Source organism: Leopardus geoffroyi, chromosome A1 (genome assembly GCF_018350155.1).
Source record: "Leopardus geoffroyi isolate Oge1 chromosome A1, O.geoffroyi_Oge1_pat1.0, whole genome shotgun sequence".
NCBI lineage: Eukaryota > Metazoa > Chordata > Mammalia > Carnivora > Felidae > Leopardus > Leopardus geoffroyi.
This window is the reverse complement of record NC_059326.1, coordinates 141,274,020-141,298,535: the sequence shown is the minus strand read 5'-3', so window position 1 is coordinate 141,298,535 and position 24,516 is coordinate 141,274,020. Positions and strand designations below refer to the sequence as shown.

General features: G+C 41.1%; 1 protein-coding gene across 6 annotated transcripts in view; it reads right to left on the bottom strand.

Annotated features, from left to right (window-relative positions):
• The window catches only part of PDE8B (phosphodiesterase 8B), a 267,621-nt gene that overhangs the window by 129,402 nt on the left and 113,703 nt on the right, over positions 1-24,516 (bottom strand). For 3 of the 6 annotated variants that reach the window (XM_045496298.1, XM_045496283.1, XM_045496313.1), the window contains exon 2: positions 11,026-11,085. In XM_045496298.1, coding sequence (XP_045352254.1) covers positions 11,026-11,085 — 60 coding nt within the window. The remainder of the gene's footprint in view (positions 1-11,025; positions 11,086-24,516) is intronic. The other 3 variants (XM_045496303.1, XM_045496291.1, XM_045496321.1) reach the window with 1 other exon arrangement.

Here is a 24,516-nt window from a genome sequence, read left to right as displayed (position 1 = left end):
GGCCACTTCATTTTGAAATGCTGATATGAATCTCCTGCCTCAAAATATTTCTCCTACTTTTAATTTTCTTGCCAAGACTGGACAACAGGACTTTTAGTATCAGTCCCGGCCACTCCCCCCAGGAGAGACGTCCTCTATGATACCATGCTGCACTTCTCCCCAACACTTCCAACCATTCCACTTCTCACACTGCTCCTGACAGCTCATGCAGGGCATGCAGAGCTCCATGTTACATGTCCTGACATGGGAGCAAGTTTCCCCCAGTGAACTGAGAAATGCACCCAAAAAGCAACCACATCCTGAAGTATTCTCATCAAGCAAGTTCCTCCCATGCCCTAAGGACTCTGGCGGATCCAGCTCTTTAACATTTGCAGCATGCCAGTGAAGTAAAAATAGATATTTTTCCCCAAGTTGGGGGAGGGGGAAGGCGGGGGAGGGGGGGGGAAACAAACGAATACGAAGGCACTGGACATAGTATGATTTTTCTAAGACAGTCACATTATCAGTAGCAGAAGCACAGAAACACTTCACTAGATATGACTGTCCCTTAAGCTGGAGTGTTACAAATGATAGGACTGACTGAGCACGCTTGTTTTCCACTGTAGCACCTATGACAGAGCCTTGAACATACAGGTGCTCTGGAGCTGGTTTCTGAAGGGATCAATGAAAGTATGTTTCAATCAGACCAAGTGGGAATGACCCATTAGTTCTCAGTTGAGGGTGTTATCTTTTTAAAAACAATCTCTTGATTACTGTGTACCCCACTCAGAGAGGGACTCCTGACCACTTGCATCTGCAGGCATCTAGGGCCAAACTCATGAGATGGGAATCAAGCAGCAAACACAGTAGCACTGGAAACATTCCAGCTCTTGCCCTGAGTGATGAGTTCACCGTATTCATTTTGTTATTTCATAGTTTACCAGTAGCAGTTAAAAATAAATCCAAAATTAGAGACCACTGTTTTTCAGTAGTCGAGTATAGAGCTGTTTATGGGAATTTTAATACTACCAAGGACTAGATCATGTCTGAGATGACAGAAATACAGTATATTTGAGGCTCTTATAAAAATCTGACCACCAAACATGCATATTAAAAAATTACTCAAGGGGCATCTGGATAGCTCAGTCAGTCAGGCATCCGACTTTGGTTCAGGTCATGATCTCACTGTTTGTGAGTTTGAGCCCTGCACTGTGCTCTGTGATGACAGCTCAGAGCCTGAAGCCTGCTGCAGATATTCATTCTCTCTCTCTCTCTCTCTCTCTCTGCCCCTACCCTGCTTGTACTCTGTCTCTGTCTCTCTCTGATAATTTCTCTAAGAAGTTATCATCTCGAACTGGGAGTAGGTAAAGACTTTTAGAATACAGAATGTAATAACTATAAAAGAAATGATAACTTAGGCTACATCAAAATTAAATTTTGCTCAAAAGCCAAAGTTAAGAAGATGAGTAGAAAAATCAGCCTGGAAGAAAATATTCACAAAATCCATGTTTTTATTTTAAAGGTTTTATTTAAATTCAGTAGAGCTAACATATAGTTTAATATTGGTTTCAGGAGTGGAATTTAGTGATTCTTCACTTACATACAACACCCAGTACTTGTCACAACAGGTGCCTTTCTTAACACCCATCACCCATTTAGCCCATCCCCCCACTTCCCCTCCAGCAACCCTCAGTTTGTTCTTTATAGTTAAGAGTGTCTTATGGTTTGCCTCCCTGTCTTTTTTTTCCTCTTCCCTTCCCCATGTTCATTTTTGTTTATTGAATTCCACATGAGTGAAATCATATGATATTTATCTTTCTCTGATTGATTTATTTTGCTTAGCATAATATACTCCTGCTCCATCCACGTCGTTGCAAATGGCAATATTTCATTCTTTTTGATGGCTGAATAACATTCCATTGTATATAAATACCACTTCTTTACTCATTCATCAGTTGATGGACGTTTGGGCTCTTTCCATAATTTGGCTAATACTGATAATGCTGCTATAAACATCAGGGTGTATATGCCCCTTCAAATCAGTATTTTTATATCTTCTGGGTAAATTCCTAAGCATGCAATTGCTAGGTCATAGGGTATCTCTATTTTGAGTTTTTGAGGAACCTCATACTTTTCTCCACAGTGGCTGCACCAGTTTACATTCCCACCAACTTTCTCCACATCCTCGCCAACACCTCTAATTTCCTGTGTTGGTAATTTTAGCCATTCTGACAGGTGTGACGTGCTTTTCTCATTGTGGTTTTGATGTGTATTTCCCTGATGATGAGTGATACTGAGCATCTTTTCATGTGTCTGTTAGTCATCTGGAAGTCTTTGGAAAAATGTCTATTCGTGTCTTCTTCCCATTTCTTAACTCCCCATCATTTGTTTTTTGGGTGTTGAGCTTGATAAGTACAAATTTGGGATCATAACCTTTCATCAGGTCATTTGCAAATATCTTCTCCCATTCATAGGCTGCCTTTTAGTTTTGTCAATTATCTTCTTCGCTGTGCCGAAGCTTTTTACCTTGATAAAGTCTCAATATTTCAGGTTTGCTTTTGTTTACCTTACCTCCAGACACACGTCTAGCAAGAAGTTGCTATGGCAAAAGTCAAAGAGGTTATTCCCTGTGTTCTTCTCTAGGATTATTATGGTTTTCTGTCTCACATTTAGGTCTTTCATCCATTTTGAATTTATTTTTGTGTATGGTATAAGAAAGTGGTCCAGTTTCATTCTTCTGCATGTTGTCATCCAGTTTTCCCAGTACCATTTGTTGAAGAGACTTTTTTTTCCATTGGATATTCTTTCCTGCTTTGTCAAAGATTAGCTGACCATATGGTTGTGCATCCACTTCTGGGTTCTCTGTTCTGTTTCATGGATCTATGTGTCTGTTTTTATGCCAGTACCATACTGTCTTGATGACTATATCTTTGAAACAGAGCTTGAAGTCTGGAATTCTGATGCCTCCAGCTTTGCTCTTCTCTTTCAAGGTTGCTTTGGCTATTCACGATCTTTTGTGGTTCCATACAAATTTTAGAAATGTTTGTTCTAGCTCTGTGAAAAATATTGGCTGTATTTTGATAGGGACTGCATTTCAAGTGTAGATTGATTTGGGTAGTATCAATATTTTAACCACATTTGTCCTTCCAATGCATGAGCATGGAATATTTTTCCATTTCTTTGTTTCCTCTTCAATTTTTCTTGTAAGTGTTCCACAGTTTCTGGAGTACAGATCTTTTATCTCTTTTGTTAGGTTTATTCCTAGGTCACTTATGGTTTTCGGTGCAATTGTAAATTGGACAGATTCTTTGATTTCTTTTCCTCCTGCTTCATTATTGATATATAGAAATGTAACAGATTTCTGTACATTTTGTATCCAGTGAATTTGCTGAATTTATCAGTTCTAGCAATTTTTTGATGGAAACTTTGGGTTTTCTACACAGAGTATCGTTATCATCTGTGAACAGTGTAAGTTTGACTTTTCCCCTGGAAACCTGGGTGCATTTTACTTCTTTTTGTTGCCTGATTGCTGAGGCTAGGACTTCTAGTACTATGGTAAACAACAATGGTGAGACTGGACATCCTGGTCTTGTTCCTGACCTTAGAGTGAAAGCTCTCAGTTTTTCCCCATTAAGGACGATATTAGCTGTGGGTCTTTCTTATCCAGCTTTCATGATGTTGAGGTATATTCCCTCTATCCCTACTCTGTTGAGAATTTTTATCAAGAGTGGATGCTGTATTTTGTCAAATGCTTTTTTGCATCTATTGGCAGGATTATATGGTTCTTATCCTTCCTTTTATTAAGGTGATGTATCACATTGATTGATTTGCAGATATTGAACCATCCTTGCAGCCCAGGAATAAATCCCACTTGATCATGCTGAATAATTCTTTTAATGTACTGATGGATTCGATATGCTGGTATTTTGTTGAGAATTTCTGCAACTAAGTTCATCAGGGATATTGGTCTGTTATTCTCCTTTTTAGTGGTGTGTTTGGTTTTGGAATCAAGGTACTGCTGGCCTTGTAGAATGAATTTGGAAGTTTTCCTTCCATTTCTATTTTTTGGAACAGTTTGAGAATAGGTATTAACTAGTCTCTAAATGTCTGGTAGAACTCCCCTGGGAAGCCATCTGGCCCTGGACTTTTGTTTGTTGGGAGATTTTTGATTACTGATTCAATTTCTTTGATGGTTATGGGTCTGTTCAAATTTTCTATTTCTTCCTGTTCCAGTTTTGGTAGTTTATATGTTTCTAGGAATTTATCCATTTCGTCCAGATGGCCCAATTTGTTGGCATATAAGTTTTCATAATATTCTCTTATAATTATTTGTATTTCTGTGGTGTTGGCTGTGATCTATTTCATTCGTGGTTTTATATATTTGGGTCCTTTCCTTTTCTTTTTGATAAGTCTGGCTAGAGGTTTATCATTATTATTAATTCTTTCAAAGAACCAGCTCCTAGTTTCATTCATCTGTTCTCCTGCCTTTTGTTTCTATATCATTTATGTCCACTGTAATCTTTATTATTTTCCTTCTTCTGCTGGCTTTAGGCTTCATTTACTTTTCCTTTTCTAGCTCCTTTAGGTGTAAGATTCGATTGTGTATTTGAGAGTTCTCCTGCTTCTTGAGGTAGGCTTGTATTGCTATATACTTCCCTCTTAGGACTACTTTTGCTGCATCCCAAAGATTTTGGACTATCGTGTTTTCATTTTCATTCACTTTCATGTACTTTTTAATTTTGTCTTTAATTTCCTCATTAACCCATTCATTCTTCAGTAGGATGTCCTTTAACCTCCATGTATTTGCAGTCTTTCCTTTTTTTTTTTTTTTTTTTCCTGTGGTTGACTTCAAGTTTCATAGTGCTGTGGTCTGAAAACATGCAAGGTACGATCTCAAATCTTTTTGTACTTGTTAAGGACTGATTTATGACCCAGTACGTGATCTGTTCTGGAGATGTGTATCCTGCTGCTTTAGGATGGAATATGCTGAATATATTGGTTGTCTATCTGGTCCAGTGTGTCATTCAAAGCCATTGTATCCTGGTTGATTTTATACTTAGATGATCTGTTCATTGCTCTAAGTGGGGTATTAAAGTCCGTTACTATTATTGTAATGTTATCAATGAGTTTATGTTTGTTATTAACTGATTTATGTATTTGGGTGCTTTCAAGTTGGGGGCATAAATATTTATAATAGATCTGTTGAATAGACCCCCTTTATTATGATATAGTGCCCTTTTTCATCTCTTGTTATAGTCTTTGGTTTAAAATCTAGCTTAAGTATGGCGACTCTGGCTTTCTTTTGATGTTCTTTAGTATGATAAATGGTTCTTCATCCCCTCATTTTCAATCTGCAGGTGTCTTTAGGTCTCAAATGAGTCTGCTGTGGGCAGCATATAGATAGATTTTGTTTTCTTATCCATTCTGATACCCTATGTCTTTTGATTGGAACAGTCCACTTACACAGCAGTATCTATTATTGATAGATAAGAATGTAGTGCCATTGTATTACCAGTAAAGTCATTGTTTCTGGAGATTTTCTGTTCCTTTCTAGTCTTTGTTGCTTTTGGTTTTTCTTTCCCAAAGAGTCCCCTTTAATATTTCTTGCAAGGCTGGTTTAGTGGTCAAGAACTCTTTTAGTTTTTGTTTGTCTGGGAAACTCTTTATTTCTTCTTCTATTCTGAATGACAGACAGCCTTGCTGGATAAAATGTTCTTGAATGCATATTTTTTCCCATTCAGCAACTTGAATATATCATTCCACTCTCTTTTGGTCTGCCAAATTTCTCTGGAGAGATCTGCTGCAAATCTTATTAGTCTTTCCTTTTAGGTTGGGGATTTGTTTTCCCTTGCTGCTTTCTTTTCCTCTCTGTATTTTTCAAATTTTACTACGATAAGTCTTGGTGTTGGCCTTCTTTTGTTGATTTTGATGGGAGTTCTCTGAACCTCCTGGATTTGGATGCCCGTTTCCTTCCCCAGATGAGGTTAGCCTTCAGCTATAATTTGCTCAAATAAACTTTCTGCCCCCTTCTCCCACCCTTCTTCTTCTAACAAATGGTATTACACTTTATGGGGTTATTGAGTTCTCTAAGTCTACATTCGTGATCCAGTATTCTTCTCTCCCTCTTCTTTTCAGCTTCATTATTTTCCATAATTTTATCTTCTATATCATTTATTCATTCCTCTGTTTCTTCCATCCTTGTAGTCATTACATTCAGTCAGTTTTGTACGTTAATTATACTGGGGTCTTCTATTGCTTTTCTCAAGCCTAGTTAGTATCTTTATGACTGTTGGTTTAAATTCTGGCTCAGGCATATTACTTATATGTGTTTTGATTCGATCCCTGGCTATGACCTCTTCTGTTCTTTATTTTGGGGTGAATTCCTCCACCTTGGTATTGTATCTGGGTCTCTGTCTTCTGTGTGTTAGGAAAACCTATTATGTGTCCTGCTCCTGAGAGTAATGTCTATATTAAGAAGAAGTCCTATACTGTCCGCTTCAGCAAGTGTTTCTCGTGGATACTGTGTGCACTCCACTATTGTGTTTTGGCTGCACTTTCCCTCTGGTCAGTCCTCTGCACAGTTTCTCTTTGCCTGCATGAGAATTGTCTGGACCTTGTCCATTGTGTGGCAAGTTTTAATGAAGTGTGCTTTGGTCTGCTTATTACAAAACGGTAGATCCTATTTCCCCCAGAGCTGAAGCTTTTAGCACTCTATGATCAGATTTGGTGCACGCAGGGGTTTGTAAAGATCTTCTGGGGTTGGGGCCTGCTGCTGCTCTGACTCTCAGGCCCTAGTTCACAAGCACCTGTGGAGAGCAGGGAATGAGGCTTGGTGTAAATAGTTCAAGCCTCCATGCTACTCACTGAAGTCCATCCATACTAATGGGCAGGGGTAAAAATGGCATCAGCTGGCTCTCTCCTCCCAGAGAGGAGAGTTCATGCCCGCTACTCTTCAGGAAGCCCTCACAGAAGAGTGAACAATCTCCTCTAATTTGCTGCAGACATCCATCAGACCCCTGCCTTCAACCTATGTCCAAGCCATCTGCGCACCCAGCAGTGCAGTGCTCCTGTGTTTTACATCAGGCATGCCAGATGTGTTTCATATCTCCAAATCTTAGGGACAGGGCACAGCACAGACCTGTGTTGATCCTCTGAGGGAGGGTCTTGCTGCACTGTGGCTCGTGCCCATTTGCCCCAGAAGGGCAATCACATGAATGCAAAGGGGCTTGGAGTGTATGGTAAAGTGAAGCAAAAAGCTGGCATCCAATTAGCTGCCCTCAGCAGGTGTCTCTGATTGTATGCTAATAAATGGGGCAGTTCAACGGCACCCACTAGCTCTGTGGTCCCTGGAGAGGCAGTGCCACCTCTCCCAAATGCACTCCAGGAAGGGGAACTGTCTCTCCCAGTGCGACTCAAGGGATCCTGAGCCCATTCTGTTCACTTCTGGGCCCTCTGCCCTCCTTATCCACAGAAGCACCACTATGCCCACCAGGCTCCACCCAGCAACGGCACAGACTTCTAAAACTTTAGTCTTTGAGCTCCGTGGCTTGTAAAAACTTACAATAATCAGCCCCTTTCGTTTTGCCTGCCAACGGTTTTAGGGAAGTACTTTTCTTGTGCAATGCCATGCCCTCTGTTCTTTCTGTCCCTCTCTCTCCCTCCTTCTCTCTCTTACTCTCTCCCTCTCCCTCCCTCCCTCATCAGGGATCCCTCCCCTCTGCAGCACTGGTGATTCTTTTCTCCCCCAAATCACATATCCTCTCCATTCCACAGTGTGGCCTCTTTTCTCCTTCTAGTTGTACAGTTTGTTCTCTCAGTCCTCAGATCCATTTCATGGGTATTCAGAATGATTTAATATTTATCTAGCTGTGTTTGAGGGATAAGGCAAGCATAGGGTCCTCCTACTACTCTGCTGTCTTAACTCCTCCTCCAATATTCTCAAAATCTGACAAAGGACTTGTAATAAGAATATATAATGAACTACAATTCAATAATGTTTTAGAAGTCAATCTAATTGGGGTGACTGGATGGCTCAGTCAGTTAAGTGTTTGACTTTAGCTCAGGTCATGATCTCAGGATTCATGGGTTCGAGCCCTGCATTGGGCTCTCTGCTGTCAGTGTAGAGGCTGCTTCAGATCCTCTGTCTCCCTCTCTCTCTGCTCCTTCCCTACTTGGGCGCTCTATCTCTCTCAAAAATAAATGGACATTAATAAAAAGTCAATCCAATTAAAAATAAGACTTAACCAAACATTCACAAAATATAAAAGAATTGCCAATAAGCCAATAAAATTTTCAACATTACTAGTCATGGAGGAATAGAAATTTAATTCACCATAAGATAATTAGCTAAAATTAGAAGACTGAAACACGAGTCATTACCACGGATTTGGAATAACCAGAACTCTCATATTGTGTGTAGGAATATAAAACAGTACAACCCACTTTGAGAAGAAATATCGAAGTCTCTTACAAAATTAAACACACCATTATTTTGGAGTTTCTAACAAGACAAAGAGGCAAATAAAATGAAACAAAAGGCATTCCGATTGGAAAGGAAGAAGTAACGGCATGACCCTGTATATAGACAATCCTCAAGAACCCATAAAAAACTCCAAGAGCTAATGAAGGAGCTCAGCAAGGTTGTAAAATACAAGATAAACAAAAATACATTTTATTTCTATATACTAGCAATGAATAATGCAAAAATGATATTAAGGAAATAATTCCATTTACCATAGTATCACACAATAAATTTAAAATACCAAAGACATACACTATACAACACTGTTAAAAGAGGTTAAAGAAAATCTAAATAAATAAAAACATCGTATTAATGAACTGGGAGACAAAATTGTTAATGTTGCAATATCCAAAACCAGATTTATAATCTGTTGTATGATTTGCAATCATTTAGGGGACTCACACCACACAGCACAGTAATCAAGACAGTGTGGTACTGGCACAGGACAAACATACATACCAATAGAACAGAATTGAGAATACAGAAAATAAACCTTCACAGTTATGGTCAGTTCATTTTTGACAAAGGTGCCAAGACAATTCAATGGGGGAAAGAATATTCTTTTTAACAAGTGGTGCTGTGACAACTCAATATCCACATGTAAAAGAATGAAGCCCTACCTCAAATCATATACAAAAATTAACTCAGAATGAACCATAGAGCTAAATTTAAGAGGTAAAACTCCTAGAAAAAACCAAAACAATCAATCTTTGTGACCTCAGATTGGACAACTGATTCTTACACACGACATCAAATGATGATGAATGAAGAAAAATTTCAGAATGATACCTATAGCCTGACCCCTTTGAAATAAAGCTTTAAAATATTCAAAAGCAAAGTAATTATTATGAATGGACACACACATATGTAGAATAAATATACAAACACCTAGCATAATCAATTTCCAAAGAGTGGTTACTTTTAGGGAGGTGAGGATTGGAGGGGAGCAATACAGAAAGATAAGTAAGGGTAATCTTTAATTTCTGGAGAACAAACTCAAACAGAGAAAGTATAATGTTAATATTCAATAAAAGGGGTACAGCTATACTCATGTACTTTAATGAATATTTGAAATACTTTACAATTTGACAAATTATGTTTTTAAAAGTCGAGACATCCTTAGTATGATCATTAATTTCCAGTACACCAGAGAGTAAAAATTAAGGTAAATTAAACTAATTGTTCCAAAACTATACTAATCTCAAGGAACATTCTGGAAATTGCTTTGGGAATAAACACCATTATTAGATCCTTTGTCATTGCCTTTATTCAAAATGGAGCACAAAGTACACGCCCCTAGAATGATTACTGGAATTTTCCACTTGTTTGTATTCTATACAGATAGTTGTGGCTTATGTTTATTTTAGTAAATTCTTTTTTCTCTCTCTACTCCTAAATTTGTTTTCATCCAATTTTCCCAAGCTAAATATCTTCCTTTTGTTTTTTTTCCTTTCCCTAGATTTGTATTTCCTTTCCTAAGCAACAATAAAACATTATTTTCTTTTCCATTTGCTCATAAATCAAACAGTACATTTCCTTGTTTGGTTTTTCACTTTCATCTACATGTTTGGTTTGCTTACATTTTTTTTTTCTGCATTATGCACTTTTCCCAAGTAATTTTCCCAATGCACAAGCTTCCAGGTGTTAACAAGCTACTTTTTTATAGGGAGAAGGCTTGCTCATTTAGGCCTATCGGGAAGATGTGTATGCAGGTGGAGATTTAACAATAACCACTGTTGATTTAAAAGGGTACCAATCCCTCCACCCATGTTCCTCTGAAGCGGCCAATAGACCCTGAGGGCTGTGGGGAGGATGGCTACAAAGCTGCTGCCATTTTTAGAGTCAGGTGAATGCCATAGGCACTGGGCCTTCTCTTCCTGGAGCTCGCTCAGGGCTAAAGAGTCCAGACGAACACATGGCTCAAGACACAGGGGACAAGAAAGAGGAGCCTCCTGTCATCTTTTCTTCCCAGCCAACAATAGTTGTCATTTACTGAGACCTCTACAGCCAAACAGTCTTCTAGGCACTCAGTGCAATTTAATTTAACCCCTAATTCCCCATGAGAGAGGGAAATTATCATCTCTACAGACAGGGCACTGGGTAGAGAAGTCAAGCAATATAAGCAAGGTCACATAGCTTAGTGACCTGGCTGGTAGAGCCAAGATTCACATCCACCTGTGGCTCATGGCAAAAGCCCTGGCGCTTGCTACACATAGCTTCTTCCCTTTCTGACTGCTGCAGGGTGTGAGCAGTCCAAATGTTTAGTGAGAGTTGTCCTCCCTCCCAACCCACCACGCAACCTACCTCCTGTATTTGTACTCAAGACGGGGCATTGTTTAAATCCTCAAGCAAACAATTTGATTCCTCAAGTATGACATTATGAAAAGTCAGCAGTTTCACAAAGACATATATACACAGTCTGTATGCATGTACAGGTGTGTTTGGAGGGGCAAGGATGGCTACGTGCTGTAATACCGAAAGAGCCCCTCCGGGAACAAAGCCCCAGCTGAGTAATGGAGGCATACCTGAATGGGATCCTGCGTCAGTCTCATGGGCCCAATGCGTACCTCCGCAGAAGAAACCTGCTAAATAAAGGACAAAACATGAGATGTGTCGAGTCAAACTACCAGGAGTGACGAATTCTTCCTTCCTCAGAATATTACATTATGCCACTTTATAGACCCTAACTGTAAGGGTTCAGTTTACTGACATGGAGAAAGTAAAACATCATACACAGCATAATCCTGGTTTTGTGTAAGAATATATACATTTATACGTGCTGAAAATGTCTTGGAGGGATAGCATCAAATATGAAGTAGTGGATTTCAGGTTGTTTTTAAGTATGGGTTTTTATAATAAACAAGTACTGTTTTATGGGAGAAAAACATTATTTTCTGAGCACCTACTATGTGCTCGGCACCACGCTAGACAATTATTGTTCTGAAATCTTGAGTACAAGTTTTTCTTAAATGTGAGAACTACAACATCTCTATGGTTTTAAGATCTGTTCCTTTATTTAGATCTTCATTTCCTTATCTTCATTTTATATGAGGAATAAACAGCTTATTCTTGCCCATGTTTACCATGAATAAACTCATTTCAATTGGACCTCTTCAAATCAACTAAGGAACCCCATAGCATGCCAAGAGGCAAACCGTGACTCACTCCAGGAATGAGCTTAGGTGTTCAGCGGCCAAAGCCATCTCACTGCTTCAGCTGTAAGCATAGAGCAAATATTTGTCTTTAATTACTGTGCTTGGATTTCTAAGAGGGATTTTTCTCTAGATTACTGGACCAAGGGTCTTGGCCTCACCTCTATGGATCCAATTTTGTTTTTCTCCAAGAAGATGTAGTCATTGTGCCACCACTTGGAAGTTTATCCTGCAGTCTACACACTAGTTCGGTCCCTGTCAATCCTATGGAACACCTTCAGCAAGCATAAAAATCCACAGGGCGGGAAATAACTCAGTAATAAACCAAGGACCAAGACGAGGCTTTATCAGTTAATAACAGCAGAGCTCTCATTACACTTTAATTTTGAAAACTAAAAGTTTCCCTTTCTCCTTTCTTCCTTTTCCTCCATGCTTGATTCCTGCTGGGCATGGTCTGTATCTTCTCCAAAACATGACTGAACTGTTCACACTTTTCTCTTTAAAGTTGATCCCTCAACCCTAGCATCATTGCATGAAGCAAAGCTGCTGGGGGGCTTTGGTCTTTTACCAAACTAGCCAGCATAAAACTCAAGGCCCTCAGATGATGGCTCAAGTGAGGTTCTTGGTCCTCTGTGGTAGGTTCCGCTTGGAAAGGCAGCTTCTGGACAGTGGGTCCATCCAGTAGGCCTGGCACAACTCCTAACAGCCCAGGGCCTCAAGTCCCGGAACCCATGGACCAGTAACAAGTTCCTTCCGTGTTTTGCTGCTACCTTCAGGTCAAAGAACATGAGACCTCATGCTTCTTCCCTTTAAACAAAACAATATACTGCAAAGCGTTACTGCTGGTAGCAGACCCAGCATATATGCACAGCCCCAAGAATGACTCCACTGAAAAAGGACCAGCACCAGACCTCCTGTGTCACTAGGATTCTGCATCCCACCGGCCACCCAGCTCTACCCTAAAAACAGTTTTTAGGGGCCACCGGGATGGCTCAGTTGGTTAAGCGACCAACTTTGGCTCAAGTCACGATCTGTGGTTCGTGAGTTCAAGCCCCACATCAGGCTCTGTGCTGACAGCTCAGAGCCTGGAGCCTGCTTCAGATTCTGTGTCTTCCTCTCTTTCTGCCCTCCCTCATTTACACTTTTGTCTCTCGCTCTCTCTCAAAAATAAGCACTAAAAAAAAATATTAAAAAATAAATAAAAAGTTTTTGTCTGAACCAGACACGGCCCTTCAAAAGCAGTGCAACTGCTAGAATTTTATTTTAAAGCTAATAATTAAGAAGCAAAATCAATTTGGTACAGTAAGATAAATTTGACTGATAATCTAGGGTATCTCTTCACGGTCTCTGTGCCCTCTTTTGGATTTACTGCACCCACCACATATGTAAGCTCTCCTCCAACAGGCCACCTGTGAATGGTTTCTCCAGCAAAACTGGCTCCCAAAGTGGTCATCCAGGGGCAGAAAATAAACGAAATAAGTAGTATAAAGTTTGAAAGGAATAAAATAAGAAGTGACTCACTTTGGAAGGTTAAGGGATAGGGAGAAGGATCCTTGCTGGAAGGGCACAGACCATCCAAAAAAATAATTCACTCTTTACCCATACATTTCTTTTTCTTTTTTTTTTTTTTAACATTTATTCATTTTTGAGATTTAAGGAGACAGAGCATGAGCGGGGGAGGGCAGAGAGAGTGGGAGACAGAGAATCAGAAGCAGGTTCCAGGTGCTGAGCTGTCAGCAAAGAGCACAATGCAGGGCTTGAACTCACAGACCGCGAGATCATGAAGTCAGACAAGCTGAAGTCAGACACTTAACCGAATGAGCCACCCAGGTGCCCCATAACCCATACATTTCTGTATAACTTTGTAAATAACCACCATGTGCATGAAGTACTTACATAGATAGCTTGCTTTTTTTTTTTTTTTTTTCTCTGTTGACTAAGAGCTCACAATATATTCCTGATGAAATCTCTCCAGAACAAATCCTGTGGAACAGTGTAATGACTGTTGGCACACAAATGACTAGATTCTCTTCAAGGAAATTATTCTCATTATTGTCTCCTATTCATTTAGGCCCAGAGGACCCAATTACATTTCAGCTTTTTATGTTACTGAATTTAGACATGACACAGGTCAAGTCACTTTTTTACATAGGTCTCTTGGCGGGATAAAAGCCCTGAGAGGTGGCATTTGTGGGTTTTTAATATCAACGTTAAAAAGAAAGTCAATTACATTTTCTTTATAGGTAAGGAAATAATGACTCATTTGGAGTAATTCTGAAATACAGTCTTTGCATTATTGTCAACACTGGCAAATCTTTTAAACTATGATCCTTTCTGCCATGCATTTTATGTCTTTAGAAAATACGATGCTTTTGCTGGAACTATCAAATAAGCTCAGTATGTTACCTCCAGGGGACTGCAAGATTTGAACGTACAGGAAGAAGTGTTCTAAAAGGAGGACAAAGACCTTCTCAATGACTTCTGATCACAACTCAGAAGAAGAGGGAAGCAAAAACCCCTGAAGCTTATTACTTCATTGGCATGAGGTAAAAATTTTCATGTATTTTATTTCTTTTATTTTGGGGAGGTAACTATTACTTTATTACTTTATTTTTGGCACTAATGAGGTAACAGGCCCAGGGTTGAGAAGGTTGATAAACTGACATGTTAAAATGACTTACATGTTTGGTACAGTGGGAGGAGCTTAACAGTATTTTCTCATTTAATTCTCAAAATCCATTTCATTATTTTAGCCACGTGAATTACAATAGGCTAGATTATACTGTGGTATCAAAGAGACCCAAAATCTCAGTGGCCTAATATTATAAAGGTTTATTTTTTTATTCATACCAAATTCACTATGGTGTGAGGTGACCTTCCAAGGCAATTCCTCCTTGCGGTTACTTAGCAGTCCAAGCCAAGAGAAAGGCAGGGGGAAAGTCACAGGAGACTCGGGCATGGGTTTTTAAGGTCTCAGCCTGTAAGTTACACACACTGCCTTCCCTCAGCCCAGTGGCCAGACCTGGTCACATGGTCCCACTTCACCGTAAGGAGGTGGGAAATCTAAGGAAGCAAATGGGTACAAGTTATATAGGCCTTTTTAAACTTTGCCAAGAGAATATCACAAGATGATGGGAACACTCCTCAAGCCCCCCTCTCTCTGCTAGTGACTCTGCTAGTCACTTTCATAGGAGTGACCTTAGGGGGAGACAGGCAATGGTCACTGAGTAACAGTACATAATTTTCAAATCGACACTCGACCTAGAACATATCCTTTTCCTGCCATGACAGGGAAGACCCTACCGTCTTCTTCTATGGCCCCAAGAGTCCCTGGCCTGCAACCAACATCTTAACCTCGGCCTAACCCAGCTCAGCAGGAAGCTGCCATCTGAGGCAGGGCCCAGGAGAAGTGGTGCAAGTTTGGCTGACCATCTTCAAACCCCTGCCTGTCACATCTCTACCCACCTCCTCCCAGCCCTACTTCACTGTAGCACACTCCACCTCCAACACCAGCTGAGGGCCTTGGGTTACCAGCTCCCTTAGTCCTGACCTACACTTAGCTTCCTGTCTCTTGGCTTGCCTTTTCCTTCTTAGTCTGTGCTCCCAGTCATCTGACTTTGGCCTCTGTGTCCAAGCCAGGTCAGCTAGCCCAACAGAACGGCAGAAGGTCTCCTTGCTGGCTCTGAGGGCGGGCGCAAGGCAGCGACCAGCAGAGGTAGACCAGCGGCAGGCATATTCACAGGCGCACCAGTTTGCAGAGTGCTGTTTCTAACATGGGAGCCTCACTGCCTACATTTCACCAGTTTGTCAAAGGGTATTTATGAACATCAACAGGAGACCACACACTGATGACTCTGTAACTGAGCCAAGATTCTCCACTTCAAAGAGTGAACTCTGAGCAAGTACAGAGGCACACATCCTCAGTTAGTGTATTAGTTCTGAGTCCAGGCAGTCAAGAAATCTGCCAAGGCCACAAAGCAAGCAAAGGAGGGGGTAACAGGTAGCATAATGCCAGCACCCAGGAGGAGAAGAGGATGAGACAAGAATGCGAAGAGAGACACTTCCTAGCTGCTCTGACCACACTGCTTTCCCCAATGGCCCAGGGAGGAAGGAGTGCTGACCGACAGTGCAGATTTAACCATCCAGTGTTTACCACGTGTCAAACACTTGTGTGCACACACGTCCACACATGGTAACAAACACATGCAAATACATGCAGCAGGCTAACCAATTCACAGAAAAGTTGGCTCTCTAGGGGGAAAAAAGCGCCCTATTTGTAGCATTTGCTGATTCTGTCGTGTAAATACTTTCACTTAAATTAATCTCAAACTCACACGGTTGGCCCCTGACTGTATCTTTTCATTGTGAATGGAAAGGGTGTGTGAGTGGCAAACTCGATGAGTCTCTGTTGGTCTCCACATGTCTATCGCTCGCTTTTGTCTGACAGTTTAATGAGATACAGAATTCTGGTTGATAGATTTTTCCCTCAAACTTTGAAGCTAAGAGAAAGGAAAAAGTACTTCTGGTTTTCAGGGCAGAGAGATCAAGGAGGCAAGCAGGTCATGAAAAACAGGAGGACGTTAAGACTGTGTTGGGAGAAGAAATTCCAGACATACAGAACAAGAGAATCAAAGGAATGGAGGCCAGGTCACAAAGGTACAACGGCAGAGAAACTTTAGACTGGGAGGGCTGGGTTCAGTCCCTTAGAGGATCCCGGAAGGAATGTGCCCCTCCCCACCCCTTGCTTTTTTACCTGTAGGCACCAACCACACTGTAGGTTTCTGAGTGGAGAATTCACACAATCAGATTTAGGACTTGGGAAAACAAAAAATCAAACATCTGGTTTGTCTACTTTCTGGATAGATAAGAACAGATTTAGCAAAACCAAAACAAAGACGCTGCCATGAGTAGGAACTAGAGCACTGAAAACAAGTGGGAAAAAATATGTCACAATGAACAACAACAACAACAAAAAAAAACCGGACCAAAAAACCCCCACAAAGCCTGGCCTCATTTCAATGGAGAGGCAACTCCAAGATGAAAACCAGCTGGTGCAGGTCAGGCAGATGAAAGACAAAATCTGGAGAGAAATCAAGGCAGTTGAGGCTGGCTAATTTGCCTGTCAGTGCACCATGTTCCCCGCAGCTGACTGCCACACTGCAAGGTATTTTCAGCTTCAGGAGGTTTGCTAGAGAACCTGCACTTGAGTTTTAGAGCTTCCCTCAAACAGGAAGCAAGTGAGAAGTCAGGAAGAAAAGCAGCTGACCTGGAAAACCCTTGCTACCCCACCTGCCAGGCACAGCTGCTCGAGTGCCCCCACCATGAAGGCTGTCCAAGCCCAGCTGCACCCCGGCACCCCTAAATGGCTCTCCCCAGCACCCTCCCCTACTGCATAGCATTTACTGTATTACTCCTTTCTCCTTGGCAAAACCGAGTTTCCTGAGGACACAGAGTCTGTCTTCCTCACCAATTTCTTCCCAGGATCTATAAGGTATTCAATAAATAAATGCAACTGAAGCAAACTGCCTAAAATCACAGAAATTTTAAGTAGCAGAGTCAGGACTGAGACTTCATTTCTCCCCTGGCACACCGAGTGCCATGTTCTTCCATCATGCTCCAGAATTTAGAGAATTCCGACTGCACTTTTCTGTCACGAGTTTCTGGGTGTGGTTCTGATTTTGCAAAACACATGATCCAGTCTCCACCAATCCCTGCTCGGGTCCTGGTTGTCCATACTAACAGGGCTGCTGCCAGGACTAAGAAGAAGAAAGTCAAGTGTGTGTGTACGTGAGTGTCTGGGCCACTGTGTGGGGCATCCTTAACTTCCACCTTCCAAAAAACAAGCTCAAAGTCTGAATCTTCCCCCACTTCAATGACTTCGTATTTGGAATCCCTTCCTCCCTGCCATCATCAGTACTGAGTGTTCACACAGGTGAACACACACGCACAGCTCAAAGCAAATATGACTTCATTTCTATGGAGAGGAGCGACTCCCTGGTAAAGATCATTTCCATCACCAAAGGGAGCTGTAGGCTCAGGAAGACTCATTTTTAAATGCCCTTAATCAACTGTGCCTGCTGACCCATTGCCTCTGACTTTAGTACTGAATCCTCTCAAGGTGTTCCCTGTCCACCCTCCATTCCCCCGCCAAATTCTTTCTTTATTCCTCTGAGCAAGCAAAGATTGTGTATCACTTTTGCCTTTTTAATAGGACCAAGTCTGCCCTCTGGCTTTCAGTCCGAAAGGCACCAGTACGGACTATGAGGATGCACGTGCCTGTCTCGTTCTGCTCTCCTGTCTCATCCACTCCTCAGGATCCCCTGCCCTCAACACATCTAACACGCTTCCTTCCGTCTCTGTCAGCCATGGGGCCCTCACCGTGGGCTCTGCCCTCACATCAGCCTCCAGGCCTCCCCTTGCTTTGATTCTGGTCACCCTAGAGCATCTCCTGGCAACTCTGCTGCTCAGAACTTTCAGGGCCCAGTAGGTGGTTCTGACCCTCCCCTCAACTTCCTGCTGCCGGTCTCTGATCTAGAAGTTTTCATGTGCTTTGCATTACAAGTACCTGAGATTTATTAAATGTATGTATGTCCGGGTCCTACTTCAAACCAAGAGAATCACAATCTCTAAGGATGGGTCCCAGGCATCAGCATTTTTAAAATCTCAGGTGCTAAGCTAGGGTTTAGAACCACTGGTCTATTCTAAGCAAACTTGTCTGTTGTCAACAGCAGACTCAATTACGTGTTAATTCATTCAAGAAATAACAACTGAGTAATTACCTCATGAAAGGGACCAAAATCTACCCAAACACCCTCTCCAAAATCACAAGATCACTTAGGCAAGAGCAAATCCTTCACATGTGATGATTTCCCCAAACCAATGACCTCTAAATTAAAATTAAAAAAAAAAAATTTATGTCTGTGTTATAAAACACATATATGGAAGATTACTTACAGTCATGGATACAGTGGGTGACATATCTAGTGATTTTTTTAATGCTCTGTTTTGTGATCTCTTAGAACAATACATTAATTTGCCATCAGGATGTTTCATTGCAAAAACATACAGATAACTACACATCAAAATATATCGCTGTCAAAGAGATCGATTTGCCTCTGAAATTTAAAACTTCTATTCACCAAAAAATAAAGCAAAATCAAAAAACACTAATAAAAAGGGAAAAAGGGAGAGCCGAAAAGATAAAAAATAAAAAACTCAGGAAACAAGCAAGCATTAGTAACCAGAACATAACAAAAACCTCTAAAAACAATCAGGGAAAAATGACAACCAAAAACAAAGTTGGGCAAAAGATTTGAAAAAGAAACTTACAAAGAAGGAAATGTACGCATGGAAAAAATGCTCAATCTTTAGTAATAGGAAAATACTGTTAAATTACAATGAGATCCTATGTCACACCCAGCCATTTTTTAAAAGCAACAGAATGGGAAAAGTAGGAAGTCAAACAGTATCATGGGCCAGAAGGCTGACCCACAGGAATTCATACATTGTTGGTGGGTGTGTAAGTTGGTCCAGCCACTTTGATAAATATTCTAAAAACGATGTAGAAGTGTATGTTGTACAATCCAACTCCTATGTGATCTCTGTGGGTTTCTCTGGGGGTATCCTGGGAGGCATTTACAAGAATATTTGGAGCAAATTTTTAACATAAAATTTGGAGACAGCATAATCCAAAATCCATTAGCATGCATCACCAGAAAAAATATTTTGAGGACTATCCATATAATGGAATTATTATACAATGAAAATATCTCTTCTAAGAGCTACTCATTCAAAATGGATGAATCTCACAAACCTCGAGTAAAAAAAAGATCTAGAAAAATACATAGCTTAGAACACCATTTAAAGTTTTAAAATATTTAAAATACTGAATATAGTTTAGGCATATTTTAACAGTCCAGAGAAAAGCTTATAAATTTCCAATTAAGGCCAAGTGGTCCCGCTGGCGGAAAGGGGAATGTATATAGATAGGAAAGGAACTACCAGGGGCTTAGGACTGACTACCTAGGTGTCTAAAGAAGTATATTTTGTAGTTTGTCTATCTTAAATACTGCAAAATAAATTTATAATATATTTTATTGGAAAAATCTATTTTCTATTTTTGACTTAACAGCAGTAACCACTATACAAATAACCTACATATACTATTTCTTTCCTTCTAAAATCTTCATATGGCAAACTAAGGTACTGTGATTAAAATTCCTCAGAACAGAGATAAAATTTCCTTGAAACTTAGTAAAATGAAATCCTTGAAAACTGGGCTGGGATTCAGGGGCCTCACTCAAGAGAACTGCTCTGTGACTCAGTATGAGGGGGCTGATGAATCCCCCCCAAACATCAGCTCATGTAATAGTCACAGCAACCCCACTTTTTAACTGCTAAAGACTTTAAAGCTTCCTAAAGGTTAAGGAACTCACCCAAGGGGCTAGAGTTGAGATTTAAGCCCAGACCCATCTTATTTAGAAGGCCATGCTCTTACTTATATATTCACTTATATTCTGATTTGTCCTAGAAAAGTCTTAAGATGATAGGCAGAGAAACTAAGAAAACTTTTTAAATGATTTACAATTAAATGAAAGATCTGGGGGTGCCTGAGTTGCTCAGTTGGTTAAGCCTCTGACTCTTGATCCCAGCTCAGGTCTTGATCTCAGAGAAGTGAGTTCAAGTGTCATGTTTGGGCTCCGTGCTGGGTGTGAAGCCTACAGGACGGACGGACGGACGGACGGAAGGAAGGAAGGAAGGAAGGAAGGAAGGAGGGAGGGAGGGAGGGAGGGAAGGAGGGAAGGAAGGAAGGAGGGAGGGAGGGAAGGAAGGAGGGAAGGAAGGAGGGAAGGAAGGAAGGAGGGAGGGAGGGAGGGAGGGAAGGAAGGAAGGAGGGAGGGAGGGAGGGAGGGAAGGAAGGAGGGAAGGAAGGAGGGAAGGAAGGGTGGGAGGGCAGAACGAAGGGCGGGAGGGCGGAAAAAAAAGGCTGAGAAATAAGGAGCACTGAGAAATGAAGTGGGGAGATCCTTACGTACAGCCTACGTCACAGCCAACACAGCTGTCAGAGAGAGAGAGACGCAGCCCTCAGCCACTGCCACATACAAGATGAGACAGTGATGGGCTTTCCAGCACTGTGTCTTACAATGCCCCCCACCCATGACTTCTTCTCCATTTCCCAGACACTGGTGTTAACAAGGCTGTTCTTTCTTACCAAGTATCAGTGTTTCCCTCAGCCAAGCGGAAAAGGTGATCATCTATCATACTGTGCCTGGAAAACACTGCAGCAAGAAAGGACAGAGACCATTGAGGTCATCCTCATGTTAGCACTGAGGTGGTAAAAGTCAACACCAAAGATATCTGGATGTCATCAGATCCTAACACACAAAATGTGGCCAGCATAGTCTAATGGAGGAGACGTTTTCTCCCCCGCACACACCCCACAAATCAGATGACAGATATTATTTATTTATTTACTTTTCAAGTTTATTTTTATTTATTTATTTTGGGAGTGTGTGTTTGAGCAAGGGGGGGGGCAGAGAGAGGGAGAGAGGGGGAGAGAGGAAGGGGGGGGAGGGGAGAGAGACAGTGAGAGAGAGAGAGAGAGAGAGAATATGAATCCCAAGCACGTTCCACACTGTAAGCATGAAGCCCAACACACTCAGGGCTCAAACCCATGAACCACAAGATCATGACCTGAGCAGCTGAAGTTGAGTCAGATCAGATGCTTAACCGACTAAGCCACCCAGGCACCCCCAATCAGATGACAGAAACTATTTAGACAATGTAGTAAATTCATCTACAACCGTGAGAAAAGAACTCCACCTGATAACAAATACACATTAAAATAAAAAGAAGAAAAATGGCCAAGTAAACAATCCATGAAATGGTGAGTACCCGAAAGAGGCTAGCACAAGGAAACCTTACAAAAAATTAGCTTCAGAGGAAAAAAAAAAAACCTAACCATACTTAGATATGATTATGTCAAAAGGCTTTACATTATACATGCAGTCCAAGAACCAAGGCATCAACCTTCACAAACGTAACAATTCTGACACTATCATTGGGTTTAGTGTGTATAAACTTAACACTATTCCCAGATTCCAAAGATCAAACCCAGAGTCCGACTTAGAAAGCAGAGGAATGTACAGGCAACCGCAAAAACGTGACATCTCTCAACTAACTTCCTTCCTTTTATTAGGGATATTACTGATAATGGACACTGCAGGATGGCTTGAAGCATTTACAATGACATTGTATAACAGAGAACTAACAAAGCACAGTCCATCTCTAATTATTCAGGAGGCAGTTATCCAGATTGTGGAAAAACCCAAGCGTTTCTCATGCTCTTCCAGCCTACTCTGTGCCTTCTCTGGAACATTAAATGAAGGCAGGAAAAAGTGAAGGGGGATGATATTCAAATCAGTCAATTCTGCTACATGGTCAGCAGTTCTGGTAAGCAGATTTGATGGCAAGGGAACAGAAACCATCTGCTAAAAATGAGTTTGAGATTTCCTGTGGATTTCAATCATCCATACTGCCTCTGTCCTCAATTTTGCCATTGATAAGCTAGAGTTGTCTTAGAAAACCAACAGTGAAATGTCTCCGCTGCTTGGCTCCAGGACAACGTCATGCTAGGGACCCAGTGACACTGAAACAAGTCTGTATTTTTCACTACACCTAGTACTGCACCAAAAGTTCAACCACATACATTTTCCTGACTCTGGTTTGTCAGGGCCACTCACACTGAAGTAAATTGCAAACATCAGTCCCCGAGTCCATGGATCATATGGACACTGGGGTTAATGAAACAGTGTCAAGCTCGGATTCCCAATTAAAAACAAATCCCGTTTAAAAAGTAAGTATTTCCGGCACCTGGGTGGCTCAGTCAGTTGAGTGTCTGACTTCAGCTCAGGTCATGATCCCACAGTTCATGGGTTTGAGCCTCATGTCGGGCTCTGTGCTGACAGCTCAGAGCCTGGAGCCTGCTTAAGATTCTGTGCCTCCCTCTCTCTCTGCCCCTCTACCGTATGCACTCTGCTTCTCTCTCTCTCAAAGATAAATAAACACTTAAAAAAATTTTTTTTAAGTAATTCATGAGAAGTCACCTATAAAATGCAAATGTCCCCTTTTTTGTAAAAGAAAGTTTTACTTATTTGGTAAAAACAATAATTTCTAAACAGTTACTTATAAAAAGCACCATTCACATCCTAAAGATGTATGACTTAAGTCAAACACTACACAATTAAAACCTCAACATTTTTACCAAGTTAGCAAGCAAGACAGCCACCCGTGAGATAGTATCCCAAGAGCCCTGTGACCTCTCCTGTTTACACAAGGTTGCACACAGCAGCAGTCAAGTCCCCAGGGTGCCCTGGCCCTATGGTTCCACAGGGCTCACATCAAAAGCCAATGGGACAACACCCACAGTCTTATTTCTTCTTTTCCAAAAATACTGTTTTTTTTTTAGATTCAGAGATAAGGAACTTAACTGAGCCACCCCACCCAGGTACCCACAGATAGCTTAAAATTTTAAATGGAAAAAAAAAACCTCATAAGAACACTGAAGAAAATATATACGTGAATACTTGTATCATTCAAGGGCCTGGAAGGCCTTGCTGAAAATAACAACAAAGACATAAACAATGAAGGAAGTGATGGTTAGAGTTTTGCTAATAAAAATAAATATGTAAGAGTATAATAAATATAAAATTACAAACGAAACTGAGAAAAAATATTAGTAATATATGATAGAAAAGAAAGTGCTATACTTATTAGAGTTCTTTAAAATTTAATAGGATAATTGTTAAAAAAGCAAGCATCCCCATCAAAAATGGGACAATAAAGGACAGACAATTCACAAAAGACACACACAAACAGGCTGTAAAAATTATGCAACAATGCTGGGCCTTTCTGGCAATCCAAAAACGTGAATCAAAACTAGATTCCACTTTTGCTCATCAAATTCCAAAGATTTTACAATAATGATCCCCAATGCTATTGAAGGTCTGAGGAAGTATTTTCTTTGCTGGAGGGGAGGAAAACTGTCCCAGTCACTCTGCATTCCTTACCACACCAAATGCCTTCCTGGGCTACGGTAACGTAAATGGTTAGAACTTTCTTTTTTTTTTTTTTTTTTTTTAATGTTTATTTATTTTTGAGACAGAGAGAGACAGAGCATGAACAGTGGAGGGTCAGAGAGAGAGGGAGACACAGGATCAGAAGCAGGCTCCAGGCTCCGAGCCGTCAGCACAGAGCCCGACGCGGGGCTCGAACTCACGGACCATGAGATCATGACATGAGCCGAAGTCGGACGCTCAACCGACTGAGCCACCCAGGCGCCCCTGCTTAGAACTTTCAAATGTGTATGCAACTCTTTCAGTTGCCACCCCCTTTCCTCTGTTTATACATCCACCATGGTGTTTATCATGTGATAATTCTGCCACCATAACCACTAGCTGTCAGAAGCAGGAGGATCCTAGGAAACAAATGGCAACTCCATCCAACCCCAGACAGAGAACCAGTAAATGATCAGCTGTGACAGGTGCTTCCCAGCACCCAACACCCATTTCCATCTGCTACAACCAGGACTGACAGCTTTTGATGAGTGGGTGCTTAATACATCATTAAAAAACCAAAAAAGTCCTTTGTAAATCAAAGATTATTCTGCTCCTTGGCACAAGATGCAGGATGCTGGAGAACCAAAGCTGCCAATGTTGCTATTTGGTAAAAGGTTTTCAATGTAACACCAAATCTGATATCCTTTTCCCCATGTGTAACTAAGGGGCAATAACACATGCTCCTTGGAGGGCAGATGCTGAGTCTATATTAATCATGGATGGATCTCCAGTGCTTGGCACTTCAGGC